Source organism: Budorcas taxicolor, chromosome X (assembly GCF_023091745.1).
Source record: "Budorcas taxicolor isolate Tak-1 chromosome X, Takin1.1, whole genome shotgun sequence".
NCBI lineage: Eukaryota > Metazoa > Chordata > Mammalia > Artiodactyla > Bovidae > Budorcas > Budorcas taxicolor.
In genome coordinates this window covers 44,609,863-44,623,792 of record NC_068935.1, presented here as the reverse complement: position 1 = coordinate 44,623,792, position 13,930 = coordinate 44,609,863, and the positions used below count along the sequence as shown (strand labels likewise).

The window sequence follows — 13,930 nt, the reverse complement described above, 5'->3', positions numbered from 1 at the left end:
CACACACAGTAAAACTTCGAGTATGCATACAGGGCTAAAATGCTCCTCAGAGCACTTTCTTGTATATTTTTATTGATTCCATCACATTCTTGCTTTGTGACTTAACTACTTACTTTGAGTCACCATTTACTTATCTATAAAATGGAGGAAAATAACTGTACCTAGATTACAGGCTTGCTGGGAGGATCAAAGGCAATGAATGGATGGTGTCAGCCCATAGCACATAGCAAGGGCTCAGTAAGTTAGGAAATTGTAGCAGTAAGATTACCAAATGGTTGGGGGAGTGTCTTCTGCGCTTCCTTACTTTTGTCAGTTTAGGGAGGATGTCATAAAATAGCATACATGTTGAAACTGAAAACTCCTCCAAAAAGGATCTATTTGTAAAGCCATATAAATATTAACTTCTGTGCAGCTTATACTGGCAGATCCCCAATGGTTCAGAATTAACACCTGGTGTTTAGTGGATGGAAAATAGGTTTTGCTGTCATTGTGGATATCCAAAATGGAAAAATGTGGGGAAACATTTAAAAATGAAGGGCCTTGTCTGATTTCAGCTGCTGATGTAGGATTAGACCTTAGGCTAGCTCTATGTAAATACTTAAAATCTTTAATGAACTTTACTCCTTGTCTCTCCATTGCTTACCCAGTGTAGAGTAAATGTTTTTTTGTTGTTGTTATTCTTGAACCTTGCCTCATTCCATGGCAGGCCTGGGACCTTGAAACCGTTGAGCTGTAGTCTAAGAAGCAATCTTTTCTTTCCTGTCTGCCTCACAGTAGTGGTGAATGGAGGGAGGGAATCCTGCTGTTCATTCGACCTTCACAGATCCAACTGGAACTAAGCAGCTAATTTCTGCACCAAAATAAGTATCAAGAAAGTTCAGCTAGGGACTTCCCTGGTTGTCCAGTGGTTAAGACTCCATGCTTCCAGTGCAGGGGACACAGGTTCAATCCCTGGTCGAGGAACTAAGATCCCACATGCTGCATTGTGTGGACCAAAAAAAAATTTTAAAAAAAGTTCAGCTAATCTGAAGCTCAGTTTCATACCAGAGACACTAAACAGGTGCATGAAGCTTTCATAGAGGAGCCAGAGATGCGTGTCATCCGGCCATTGTATTGGGAAATCGCATATAGCATCTGAGCAGAAATTTGCATTACCTTTTCACCATCCCAGTGCTTTGCAGATAGAAAAGGGGAATTGGTTCTCCATTTTGTACATGTAAATGATTGGGATTAATCCTAGGCAAGTGACTTGTATTGGAGTCTACTTACCTCATACCCTCTCCATGGTGGGGGCGTCTCCCTTGCTTTTTCCCAGATGGGTGCCAGTGCCCTTAGTTTTTCTCCACATCATCATCTCTAAACTTGGTCTCACACCTCTCATTTCCACTAAGGTGTAAAAGACTGATAGCAGCTCAAAGTATTGCACTTTCTATAGACAGTATTTCCATTTTAGTAGGTGACCAATCTCAAGAGCGAGGAAGAAGGTCTGGGACGGAATGTTCAGTATTATTCCATGTGGGGCTCGTGAGGGTGTGGTGCAGTGGAGGGTGACATGGTTCTGTCTAACTTTCCATTGGCTCAGAAATCATAACCCTCCGGCTTTGGTTTCTCTACTAGTCCCGAGAGGCCGCTTCCAACTTCTTCCTATGTAGTTCCGAGTGCTTCAGAACAGCATCTGTGGGTAAATTCTAGTGTATTGAGGTTTTCTAAAAAAAGGGAACTGTGTATAGTGCAGGCAACTTCTCTCAAGCAGATGCAGTACCTCTTGCTGATGCATGTTTCATTTTCTGATCAGTGTTTTGATTCTCAAATTCGGCCAAGTACCAACACAAGTGGGCTTCCCTAGTGGCTCAGTGGTAAAGACTCTGCCTGCCAATGCAGGAGATATGGGTTTGATCCCTGTGTCGAGAAGATCCCCTGGAGAAGGAAATGGCAACCCACTCCAGTATTCTTGCCTGGGAAATCCCGTGGACAGAGGAACCCGGCAGGCTACAATTCATGGGGTTGCAAAGAGTTGGACATGACTGAGCGACTAAACAACAACTAATACAAGTGAATATTGCCAGTGTGGTCGCCTATAGGAGGTCAATTAACCTGGATAAGGAGCAACCTCAAAAGAAAGGTGGAGGTTTTTTATCACAGTTCTCAGCCTTTTTCTGCTAATATTTACATCCATTTATTATTTTAGACACTACTCATCTCCACCACATCTACCCAATGCACACATCCATGTGCATACACATGCTCACACTCCCACTAGGAGTTTTTTGCTTTGTTACCATTTTGGCATACATGTCATTAAAGTGAAGTTGAAAGTGAAGTCGCTCAGTCATGTCTGACTCTTTGCGACCCCATGGACTGTAGCCTACCAGGCTCCTCTGTCCATGGGATTTTCCAGGCAAGAGTACTGGAGTGGATTGCCATGTCCTTCTCCAGGGGATCTTCCTGACCCAGGGATCGAACCCAGGTCTCCCACATTGTAGACAGACGCTTTACCGTCTAAGCCACCAGGGAAGTCCTTACATGTCATTAACACTTTCCCATTGATATCACTTCTAAGGGAGATGCAATTAGTCTGGAATCCCATGGGATACTTGATAGATGTCTGTTGCATCTTGTTCACTCAGGTCTTGGCAAACTAAAACAGAATGCCTATCCATTTATTCCTGGAAACCTTTGCATTTTAGATTGTAGCATTCAGGAACATATTTGGATTGTAGTGTCCTTTAACTCTTTAGTAATATTGACATCTCCCCTTTGCTAGAAGTATATTAGAATCTCATTTTTAGATGTGATTGGGCTCATCAGTCATTTTAAGTTTGAATGCAAAACGTTCATTGATTAAATGAATAAAGACTTGTGGGTCTCAGAAGAGGCCCACATTTGCATACATTGTTTACACTGACGGCCTCCCTCCCAAATGTGGGAAAAAAAATGGATACTATATATTTTCACTCAAGAGACAGATTTTAGGTCTTAAAGAATATGTACACAAAGAAGACAAAATTGGATTTTGACAAAGCTCCCAGAAAACATGCAGATTAGAAATGGAACAAATGTCTCTACCTTCCCATCAGGGAAGACAGATCCTTCAGAATCTTAGGCTCATTACCAACCGTGCCCCACATGAAAAGGTACATTTTATTCCCATCACCACACTGGGGGAAAAAAAAGGATGCAAACTTCTTGACATCCTGGAACAAAATGTTTTAAGGTGTATTTCCATCCAGAAAGTGGGCCTCTGGTTAAGCATTGGAGGGTGGTGCTAGTGGTAAAGAATCCACCTGCCAATGCAGGAGATGTGGGTTTGATCCCTGGGTTGGGAAGATCCCTGGAGAAGGAAATGGCAACCCACTCCAGTATTCTTGCCTGGGAGATCCCGTGGACAGAGGAGCGTGGTGGGCTACAGTCCCCTGGGTAGCAAGAGTCAGATACAGCTGAGTACAGCATGGCACAGCACAATAGATATGTATATAGATCTGGGAATCCAGGTGGCTCGGTGGTAAAGAATCTGCCTGCCAATGAAGGAGATGTGGGTTCGATCCCTGGGTTGGGAAGATCCCCTGGAGAAAGAAATGGCAACCCATTCTAGTATTCTTGCTTGGGAAATCCCATGCACAGAGGAACCTGGCAGGCTACAGTCCATGGGGTCATAAGAGTCAGACAAGACTTAGCCACTAAACCATATATAGATCTGTATCATTGACTGGCAGATTAATAGGTTGAGCCTGTCCTTGAGCAGACTTCTAGTTTCAAATACACATTTATGAGACTAGAAGACATCGCCATACACTTTAATACATTGAAAGCATTTAAAATTTTATTCTTAAATTTGTGAAATTATTTTTTACTGAAGTATAATTGATCTACAATGTTTCAGGTGTACAGCAAAGTGATTCACTTATACATCTATAGATCTATTCCTTTTCAGATTCACTTCCATGGTAGGTTATTACAAGATACTGAATACACTTTTAAATGAACAATTGTCTTTAAAACAGTAACTGCTTGGTATCTTCCCTAGGGACAGGGGATATCAGAATGATGGCTGCAACTGGCCATGTGAAATATTGTATTTCTTCAATGTTTTGCTGCCAGCAGTTGAGCAATACCAGGAAGGGCAGAGGTCATATCCGGAAAAGTTACCTAAGGCCAGGAAGAACCTAGAGGCTCAGAGTGGCCAAGGGTCAGATCCATGAAGATGAGCTGAGAGAGGCAAGGTCAAGCCGCAGAAACTGGGCACTGAGGCTGGGAGCAAGAGGCAGGCCTAGGCAGGAAGTTTGGGCAGTGTGAAGTTGGGACCCAGTGTGTGGCCACAGTGAGGATGGGCAGAAGTGAGGAAGGCAGTGCTGACAGCGCCCGGCTGAGCACAGTGAATAAAGTGTACTGAGAGAAGGGTGTCACAAGGGCTCCCCCTCCTTCGGTAGTTGATGGGCACTGACTGTAACCCAGCACAGGGTTTCCGGTAACTGGGCCGAGAGTATTGATGGGTTCAGGTCAGAAGAGCAGGTCTGTGCATTTCCTGGTGGGCGCTGCACTCGGCGTAGTTCTCATTTCCCATTACTGCTTCTCTCTGACTCACTGATGGCTGCCATATGTCATTAGGCGGCTTTGCTGCCGCTTTCATTTTTTCCCAACGGTATACAGAGGTTTGGGTCTTGGCTTTTACATTATTTTCCCCTGAGAGCTGGAGGAAGTAGCCTTCTGATACTTTGGTTTGTTGAGTTGAATACTTACAGTGTCTTAACAGTTTCAATTTCCTTTCTCATAGCTATTTGATCCTGAGGACCTTTATGCAGGGGTCAATTTCTCCAAGGTTCTGCACACTCTTTTAGCTGTCAACAAAGCAACAGAAGGTAAGTAGGGCTTGAGATGGGTGGGGGAGCCTGGGTGACATGTTTGGGTTCACGTGTCTCTGATTCCTCTAGGATCCGACTATGGCCACAACTGTGCCCTTGGGACAGATTTCTCTCTTCCCCTTAAAAGAACCCCAGTGGGTGCCAGATGCTTTAATTCGTCATACTTTAGGATTTCAACATAACTATTACAGATGTTTTTCTAATGCCCTTAATCTAGTAAGAATCAAGAAACAATTTCATTCAAAGCTATCAAATAGACCCCTGAGTATAACAGGCAGAAAATTAAAAGGAAAAAGATCAGTTCCTTTTTCCATAAAGTTTACAAAATGCAGCCGTTACTTCCCTTTCCCCGCCAGAGACATTTTTTTTTTTTCTCATAGTTTTCAGTATGTCTTTGTCCATGTTAAGGAACCCTTCAGTAACCTCGCACTGGAAATGAAACCTCAGGTTCATAGTGAGAGAAAAGAACATCATTTATTTAAATGTTTAGTAGCCATCACATTGGCAGAATGAAATAAATATAAATCCTAGTACATGTGAACCAAATGATGATAACCTTAAAGGATAGCTTCATTCCTTCCATGATACAGTATCTTACTGAGAGCAGGGCAGTAATAACCATCGTTAGCATGCGTTGAGCCCTTACCATGGGTCATGGCTGTCCTAAGAGCCATCGGTAGTCCCATTCAGTCTTTGAAACAAGCCTGGGAGTAGGTGGACTAGGTGTCAGTAGTGGGTCCATATTACAGATGAAGAAAGTCAGGCCCCTAGTGGTTCGAGCAGAAAGTAAGCAGCCGACCTGGAATTCAGACCCACATCTCACTGACTCTAGAGCCCCGCCGCTCCAACTTGGGTCTTGCTGCTCAAAACACTGAAAAGTCAACACGCTGTGTGCCCAGCACTGCCAGGTGCTACAAAGAAAGTGTAAGACGTGGTCCCCGCCCTGGAGAAAATTACCATCTATTTAGGGAGACTCAACTTACCCATGTGAAACAATTAAAGGACAAGAACAGACAATATAATCAAGTGCCAAAGAGGCTGGGGCATCTTGGAAGCTATCAAGTAATTACAGTTTTAGTCAAAAGAGCTGTATATAATAGCAATAGATGTAAAAATACTTCTCTGAAGTTGTTCTTTTGCTTTCTGGAAGAAAATGCTTTGGCGCTATTGCAAGGCGTATAGCAGAAAGTACAGCTAATTCAAGTAACTATATTTAACACACATGACAACTATCCAGTTCTGGGCAGGGAGGATCGTATAATTCTAACATTATGCCATACAAATGATATGTTCCTTTGCCAAACTCTCCTAGCAAGTTTTACAGTCTCTTCCCTTGCCACAGATATTTATAAAATACAAGGAGGTGAAAGTTAAAACCCACAGCATCAAGGAAATTACTTGGATACTGAGCTTGTCGCCTAGGGAATGTTTGGGCTTTAGACTTTTGCAGTTTATATCTTTTAAAAATAAATGGAGAGGAAAAGAACTCTCATTTGAATTTGTCAGGAAGCCAACTCCTCCCTTTAGTATGCTCTGGGCATTCTGAAAACACCCAACTCAGCGCTGGGCTGATCGAATTTCACATGGTTTCAAGGAAAAGACTCTTGAATTTGAGTTAAAAAAAAAGATTTTAGTATCAAGACTGCATCTTTCCCAGACACACATTCTCTCTCATTCTTATTCTCCCATCCCCCAGGCACAAGGGAGATTTGACGTTATATGTGCCACATTGCTCCATGTGAGGAAGAAAAGAACCACTCAGTTATGGGCCAAAAAACAAAGCGAGAAATTTAAAATATTTCAAAGTAATAAGAGCCACAGACAGCTGTTTGGTACCCAATATAGTTCTGCTGGGGATCACAGGGCATACTGTTGCAACGGGTTCAGGAGCAAAGTGTTGTAGAGAAATGGGTTAAGAGAAAATGTGGTTGTGTCGCTGTTTTTCATTCTACTGGAGAACAATGGCCAGTAAGGTTAAGAAAGAGAAGTTGGCCACTGCAGTGGAGGGGAGGGGGGATGAAATAAGCTCAGCATGTTCATCATGGAACAGTTAGAAGTTTGGTCAGATTGCCTTTGATAATGTCCCGTGAAAGATAATATTTTGCTGGAGACGTTTTTCTGACACAAGGGGCTCTCTTTACGGTGCCTTTTCCTCTTTTCGCAGATCAGCTCTCAGAAAGGCCATGTGGACGTTCCTCTTCTCTTAGCGCTGCTAATAGTTCTCAGACAAACCCACAGGGAGCAGTTTCTAGCACAGCTCCAGGACTGCAAAGGCAGTCAAAGCCAGTGGTAAGTATGGTCCCCAATTCCCCTGGCCTGTTTTTAAATCCGTAAAATTTGATGGCTATCTTGGTTACATCTCCATAGGTGGTGACATACCATCCTGTTGGTTTGTGGTGTTGTGATAAAATGAATTTGGAACCTCACCCCAATTCAGGCTGGCCCAAGGGAACGCATCAGAGGCACGTGGGCCGCAGAGTCAGAAAGTCAGGGTTGAAGCCTCAAAGTTCTATCCCTTTCTACTGGAGTGGGTAGCCATTCCCTTCTCCAGGGGATCTTCCTGACCCAGGGATTGAAACCCAGGTCTCCTGCATTGCAGGCAGATTCTTGACTTTCTGAGCCACCAGGGAAGTCCATCCCTTTCTAGAATTGAGCAACTGAGAACCCTATGCAAATGTCAGTTGTTAGTCCAACTTCCTGAGGGAAGTTTGCTGTTATTTCCCCGTCACCAGCCCCCACCCCTCGCCCCCGCCCCCGCCCCCGGCTTATTAGAGAACTAAATAGTGCCTGGCACAGTGCAGGCAATCAATATATATTACTTGCTCTCATCATCATCACTGCCATTTTCTTTTTCTCTTTGCATTCCTATTGAGCTCCTGTATTGGGATGGCTCAGTTATCATTGCATTTGGTCTTAATGGGAGCTTTCTTTTGGAAGGAAGCACCCTAGCTTCTGCTCTTTTGAGACCTTTATTCCTTGTCAAAATCCACCCACTTGCTTTAAGCCATCAGGAGCTATTAGTTCCAAAGTACTTTAATTACTTCCAAAGCACTTAACCTTTTGAGATCAGAGATCCCTTTCAGAAGCTGATGAACACTGTATGGTTCCATACCCCTTGGGCCCTCTCCAATTGTATGCAAAATCTTCTCCCTGAACTTACTAGTCTCTGTTTTGGGTAAAGGCACATTGTGCCATCATCTTCTCAGGGACCTGTGACAGGTTAAGAGCTCCTGACTTGGGTAACTATGGGATATTTGATCTTTGCATATGACTAAGCCTTAGCCAATTTAAGATATTCTTAGTAATTGGGAGGTGGGAGGCAGATTTTATGAGATGAGGTTAGTACCTAATCTTGGTCATGTAATTATGTAAGACTTTGTCTGACTGTTGGGTACAGGCAGAGTGGGATAGTTTATTAATCTACTTTGTTTCCTAGATCATTTAAATAAGTATCTTTCAGGAATTCCCTGGCAGTCCAGTAATGAGGACTCCATGCTTCCATTGAGGGGAGCCTGGGTTTGATTCTTGGTAGGGAAACTAAGATCCCCACAAGCTGAGTGGTGTGGCCAAAAAAATAAAAGTAGTATCTTTAGATAACTGGTGGGGGACAAGGAGATGAAGGCATGACCCCCTCCAAAATACACATTCTCACAAATGCAAAAGTTTGCCTACAATTTTGAGGGCTTTATTAATCCCCTTCTTCTCACTGCCTGTGCCCCTGCAAGGCCTACCTACATTAGGCCCATTCCTAAGTTAAAGATTCAAGACTGAGATAGACCTGGGGGTTTATCCTTGGTCACCCTACTTTATTTGCCTAAATTCATAGAATTTCTGCCCCAGCCTCGTTGACATAAGTACCTAATCTGGTGTGACTTTTATTTCTCCAGGAGATGACGGAAAATGGAAGTCACCAGTTGATAGTAAAGGCGAGATTCAACTTTAAGCAGACTAATGAAGACGAGCTGTCTGTCTGTAAAGGGGACATCATTTATGTCACTAGAGTTGAAGAAGGAGGCTGGTGGGAAGGCACATTAAATGGGAGAACAGGCTGGTTCCCTAGTAATTATGTCCGAGAAATTAAATCCAGTGGTAAGTCAATCTTTTCAAAGCTTTTTTGACTCTCAAAGCTTTTTTTGGTCTTTGGACAGAAAATCTTGCAGTTTTCATTGGTTCACAGAATTGTTTGTACTGGTATATGTGAAAAAGACTAGAACAGAACTGGGGTAAAAAAAATCTGTGATTAGATATTTTGAAGCCAAGTTGTATTTAGATTACATCAAGGCGGCAAGAAACTAAAAAAGCAAAAGAATTCAAAGCTTAGACAACTGTTCCACCTTAACTATGTCCCTTTCTGCTACTAATTCTAGCCCATGTAGCCCATCTACAAAGTCCTTCCTGCTACTCCAAGAATCACTGATGGCAGAATACAATAATAAGAGAGGCCATGTGCTCGCTTCCTTTTTTTTATCCCTAAGCTCTTTGAGCAAACTTAAGTCTAAATGTCTCAGAGATATGTAGGAGAAATAACAATCACAAGGCTGCAGGAAGCTGTCTGGCCACTTTGATTCTGAATAAGATTGCCCTTAAAGTCATTGCACACTGCTAACCGTTTCCCCTTTTTCATGATGATACCCAGAGAAATGCAATCTAATCGCTCATCAGTAATCATTCTAGAACTTTCTTAGGTAACTCTCTTGCCTTTTATTCTTCAAGAAACTAAATCTTGCTTATATTACAAAACCAACAAAAATCCCTGGCATTATAAAAATGTGTCATAATACAGATAAAATAAGGTTCAGTTATTCACATTATTATTGCTCTTCATGCTTCAAAACTATTTACCCAGGAGCTCCTTTTGAGTAGTTAGCTCCTTGGTATATTTTTTCCTTTGGTTGATGTCTTTTTTGCTTTTTTAATACCTCAAAATTAATACTATTATTTAATAAGATTATAGGCTCACTATAAGTTAAAACTTATCAAAATAGATAATGGAGACAATAAAAGTTCCCCTCTTATCTCCTCCTCCAGATAACCACTGTTAGGAGCTTTTCCCTAAAGTATTTGAGCTGAAATTTAGCTTCACGCTTTTCTGTGTTGTGTGTCAGGTGAAGGTAGAGCATTTCCTTTAGTGGAATAAGTATTTACTAACAGATTTATAATTATGTGTGTGTGTAAATGTCTTAGTATCTTTTAGTACTGGGAATCGAGGAGTTTCTGTTGAGCCCTGAAGTATTTTCATGGGCTTTGCCTGGAATTTCCTTGGTTTTGATGATTTTCACAGCCGATTTTTACCCCTTGTACATCTTTCAATGTGTATAATCTGATTGTTAGACTCTCTAAATAATTTGACAGATTCACTGTAACTTTGTTCACTGATTCAATGCCTTCATCAGAAAAGTAAAAGGAATAGCGCTTGCTTCCTGGCCTGGCCTGGGAATCCCAAGCATTGTTGAGGGGATGTAGGTAGCCAACAGATAGCACGCCACACTCCTTATAGTGTCCCTTACTGAGATGCCTTGTAGCCTATAGTCTGGCTCCTCCCTTGTGAACCAACCACCCTAAGTTTGTCCTGGTCTTGGACCCCTTCTCTTTGAGTTTTTCCTAAACTCTCTTTGGTTTACAACTCAGTTAAGGATACACTTGGCAAGCTCTGGCTCTTGTTTGAGCACCTGGGGAACCTAACCCTTAGAAACTCTTTTCCAGCTGTCAAGAATAGGTCTGCCTAACTGGGGTCAGGAGGCCTGCCTCTCAGGGAAAGCCTAGGACTGGAAGAGTATGGACCACTTCCCACCTAGTTTATTGCAATAGCTTCTTAACTGGCATCCCTGCCCCTGTCCTTGTCACTCCTATAGTGTAATTTAAACTCAATAGCCAGAGGGTACTTTTAAAATGTACCTTGAGCATTATTAAAATGATTGAGAAGGTACTTTTAAAATGATCCTTTTAAAATGTAACTTGAGTACTATAATGGCTCCCAGCTCAAAAACAGGGAAGGTCAAGGTCATCCCAATAGTCTACATGGCCTCCAGTATTGGCCTCTGGTGTCCCCTCTGACCTTCTTTCTGACCTCTCTCCCCCTCACTTGTCCCACTTCAGCCATGCGGGCCTCCTGGTTGCCTGTTCCAGACAGGTTCCTGCCTCACCTGCTGTCCCTCCACCCTTACCTACTTCAGGTCTTTGCTCCCTTGTTGGCTTCGAAGTAGCATCTTATCCGGTCACCCAGGGGAAAATTGGACCCTGTTGCCACTACTCTTGTCCCCTTTCCCTCTTGTAGGTTTTTTTTTTTTTTTTTTTTTTTTTACCATTTATTTCTAACAGTGTATATTTATTTATTTATTTCATTACCATCTGTGTTCTACCATTAGCATATAAGTGCCACAAGGGCAGAGATGTTTCTTCTGTTGATTTGGCTCAATAAATATTTGTAAAATGAATGAATGTTGTGGGACAGGTTATTCAGTTCTGTTCAGCTTATTTGTTGAGTATTTCCTGGGTACTGGGTGGGGCTGTGCTGTACTTACCCACTGAGACGTGTCTGACTCTTTGCGACCCCAGACTGTAGCCCACCAGGCTCTTCCATCCATGAGTATTCTCCGGGCAAGAATACTGGAGTGGGTTTCCATGCCCACCTCCAGAGGATCTTCCCAACCCAGGGACTGAACCCAGGTTTCCTGCATTGCAGGTGGATTCTTTACCATCTGAACCACCAGGGAAGCCCAAGAATACTGGAGTGGGTAGCCTATCCCTTCTCCAGGGGATCTTCCTGACCCAGGAATTGAACTGGGGTCTCCTGCATTGCAGGTGGATTCTTTTTACCAACTGAGCTACCAGGGAAGCCCACTTGGTGGGAAGGGGGTTGTAATAATCTGTCCTCATGGACTCTGCCCCCAAGGGCTTTTCAGTCTAGTAGTCAGGATAGGTGTGTACATGACAGGTTAGGACAGAGTCACACAAAGTTATATGTACAAAGCTGTTGGAAGAGTAAAGAAATTATTTGATTAACAGTAACCTAAGAGGAAAGAAGCACTTGACTTCGGTCTTGAATGATGAAAAGAGGCTTCTGATGGGCAGAGGATAGAAGCAGTTACTAAGTTAAAGCTGGGAAGTAGGGAAGCATGGAATGAGTGGTAGGAGGATTTGGGTTGAGGGTCAGGTGAGTAAAGAGAAGGGGTGTGGCTGGAGCTACTTTAAGAAGGCTGTCAATGACAAGCTGTAAGCAGGGGATTGCATGTGGTTTAGAGAAATCTTTCTAGTGGTGATGTTGGGGCTGGATGGCAGGGAAGTGGTGGGGATAATCAAGGAGGATGTGGGGAAAGCAGTAAAGACTACTGCTGAGGTCCCAGCAATTGACTTTGATGACCGTGGAGAAGAAGAGAAAGTGGATGGATGCAGTTTCTGCTGCTGCTGCTAAGTTGCTTCAGTCGTGTCCGATTCTGTGCGACCCCATAGACGGCAGCCCACCAGGCTCCCCCATCCCTGGGATTCTCTAGGCAAGAACACTGGAGGGGGTTGCCATTTCCTTCTCCAATGCATGAAAGTGAAAAGTGAAAGTGAAGTTGCTCAGTCGTGTCCGACTCTTAGCGACCCCATGGACTGCAGTCTACCAGGCTCCTCCATCCATGGAATTTTCCAGGCAAAAGTAGTGGAGTGGGGTGCCATTGTGTTCTCCGGATGGATGCAATAGATACTGTGAAAACAGAATCAAGAAAACTTGCTGATGATTAGCTATGAGGAAAAGGAAGAGGTGAACATAATGCCAAGCCTAGGGGTCCAGGTGGATGGTGAGCTCCTTAAGGGCATGCAGTGTCATCTGCCTAGCTGAGCAGCAAAGGTTTATTTGCCACGAGTAGGATATCAGTTCTATGATGAGGGAACCAGTGAAGCACATAAACCTGAACCATGCCTCTTGCCCTCGTGGTGTTCATAGTCTTGTGGGGAGATGGTCTTACTAGCATATCGAATGTTAAGTTCTAAATACAAGGTAGTCTGGAGAATGGTGAGCAGAGGAGAGGTACCCAGCTCATCCTGACAAGGAGGTCAAACAGAAATTATTCATCTTTGTATATCTTTCTGTGTCCATAGTGCCTAATGTAGTCCTTTGCTGCTGCTGCTGCTGCTGCTGCTGCTAAGTCGCTTCAGTCGTGTCCGACTCTGTGTGACCCCATAGATGGTAGCTCATCAGGGTCCCCCATCCCTGGGATTCTCCAGGCATGAACACTGGAGTGGGTTGCCATTTCCTTCTCCAATGCATGAAAGTGAAAAGTGAAAGCGAAGTCGCTCAGCCGTGTCCAGCTCTTCTCGACCCCATGGACTACAGCCTACCAGGCCCCTCTGTCCATGGGATTTTCCAGGCAAGAGTACTGGAGTGGGGTGCCATTGCCTTCTCCTGTAGTGCTTTAGACATAGGAAATGTTTGGTAGATGCTGAACTCCCTTAATAGAGAAGATAGGAGGTTGTGTGTGTGTGTGTGTGTGTGTGTGTGTTGGGGGTGGGTGATTGGTACTGGAAGATGATGAGTTGTTTTGGACATGTTAAGTAGAGGCGCCAGCAGGTTATCATTTTGAAGATTTCTAGCAGGTTGGCAGGATGAATTTAGAGCATGGGAGAGAGGTAAGAGCTGGAGATTAAACTGCCAATGAACACTACAAAGTGGTAGATGATGAAGTGTCAAATAGATAGCAGATCATCAGTGGACAGAGAGTACACTGTGACTGGAGTGGTTGGGAGAGGCTTCCTGGAAGAGATAGGACTTGAGCTGAACCCTCAAAGACACGGAAGCTGTGTGGATAGGTCCAAAAGAGAGTGGAGGACAATATAAGTTGTAGTGATTATTTGGGGAGAATGAAAACCGTGAAAGATCTGTGGTAGTTCAAGTGGAGCATATTTAAGGGACTGCGGAGGAGATTAACTTGGTGTAATGCAAACATCTTGTTGGGAAAGTAGGTATCAGCTCTTTGCCAACTTGAATCCTTTCCCACACAAATCTTGCTGCACAAAACAGTAACAAGGCCACAACCTGCTTAGAAGGCTGCTGAGGGACAATATAAACTCAATGTTATGCTGTTTTATCC

General features: G+C 43.5%; 1 protein-coding gene across 1 annotated transcript in view; it reads left to right on the top strand.

The window, feature by feature from the left end:
• Positions 1-13,930, top strand: part of ARHGEF6 (Rac/Cdc42 guanine nucleotide exchange factor 6) — a 116,743-nt gene that overhangs the window by 27,092 nt on the left and 75,721 nt on the right. Inside the window, exons 3-5 of the mRNA XM_052663743.1 lie at positions 4,772-4,856; positions 7,024-7,148; positions 8,747-8,948. Of these exons, the coding sequence (XP_052519703.1) occupies positions 4,772-4,856; positions 7,024-7,148; positions 8,747-8,948 (412 nt within the window). The remainder of the gene's footprint in view (positions 1-4,771; positions 4,857-7,023; positions 7,149-8,746; positions 8,949-13,930) is intronic.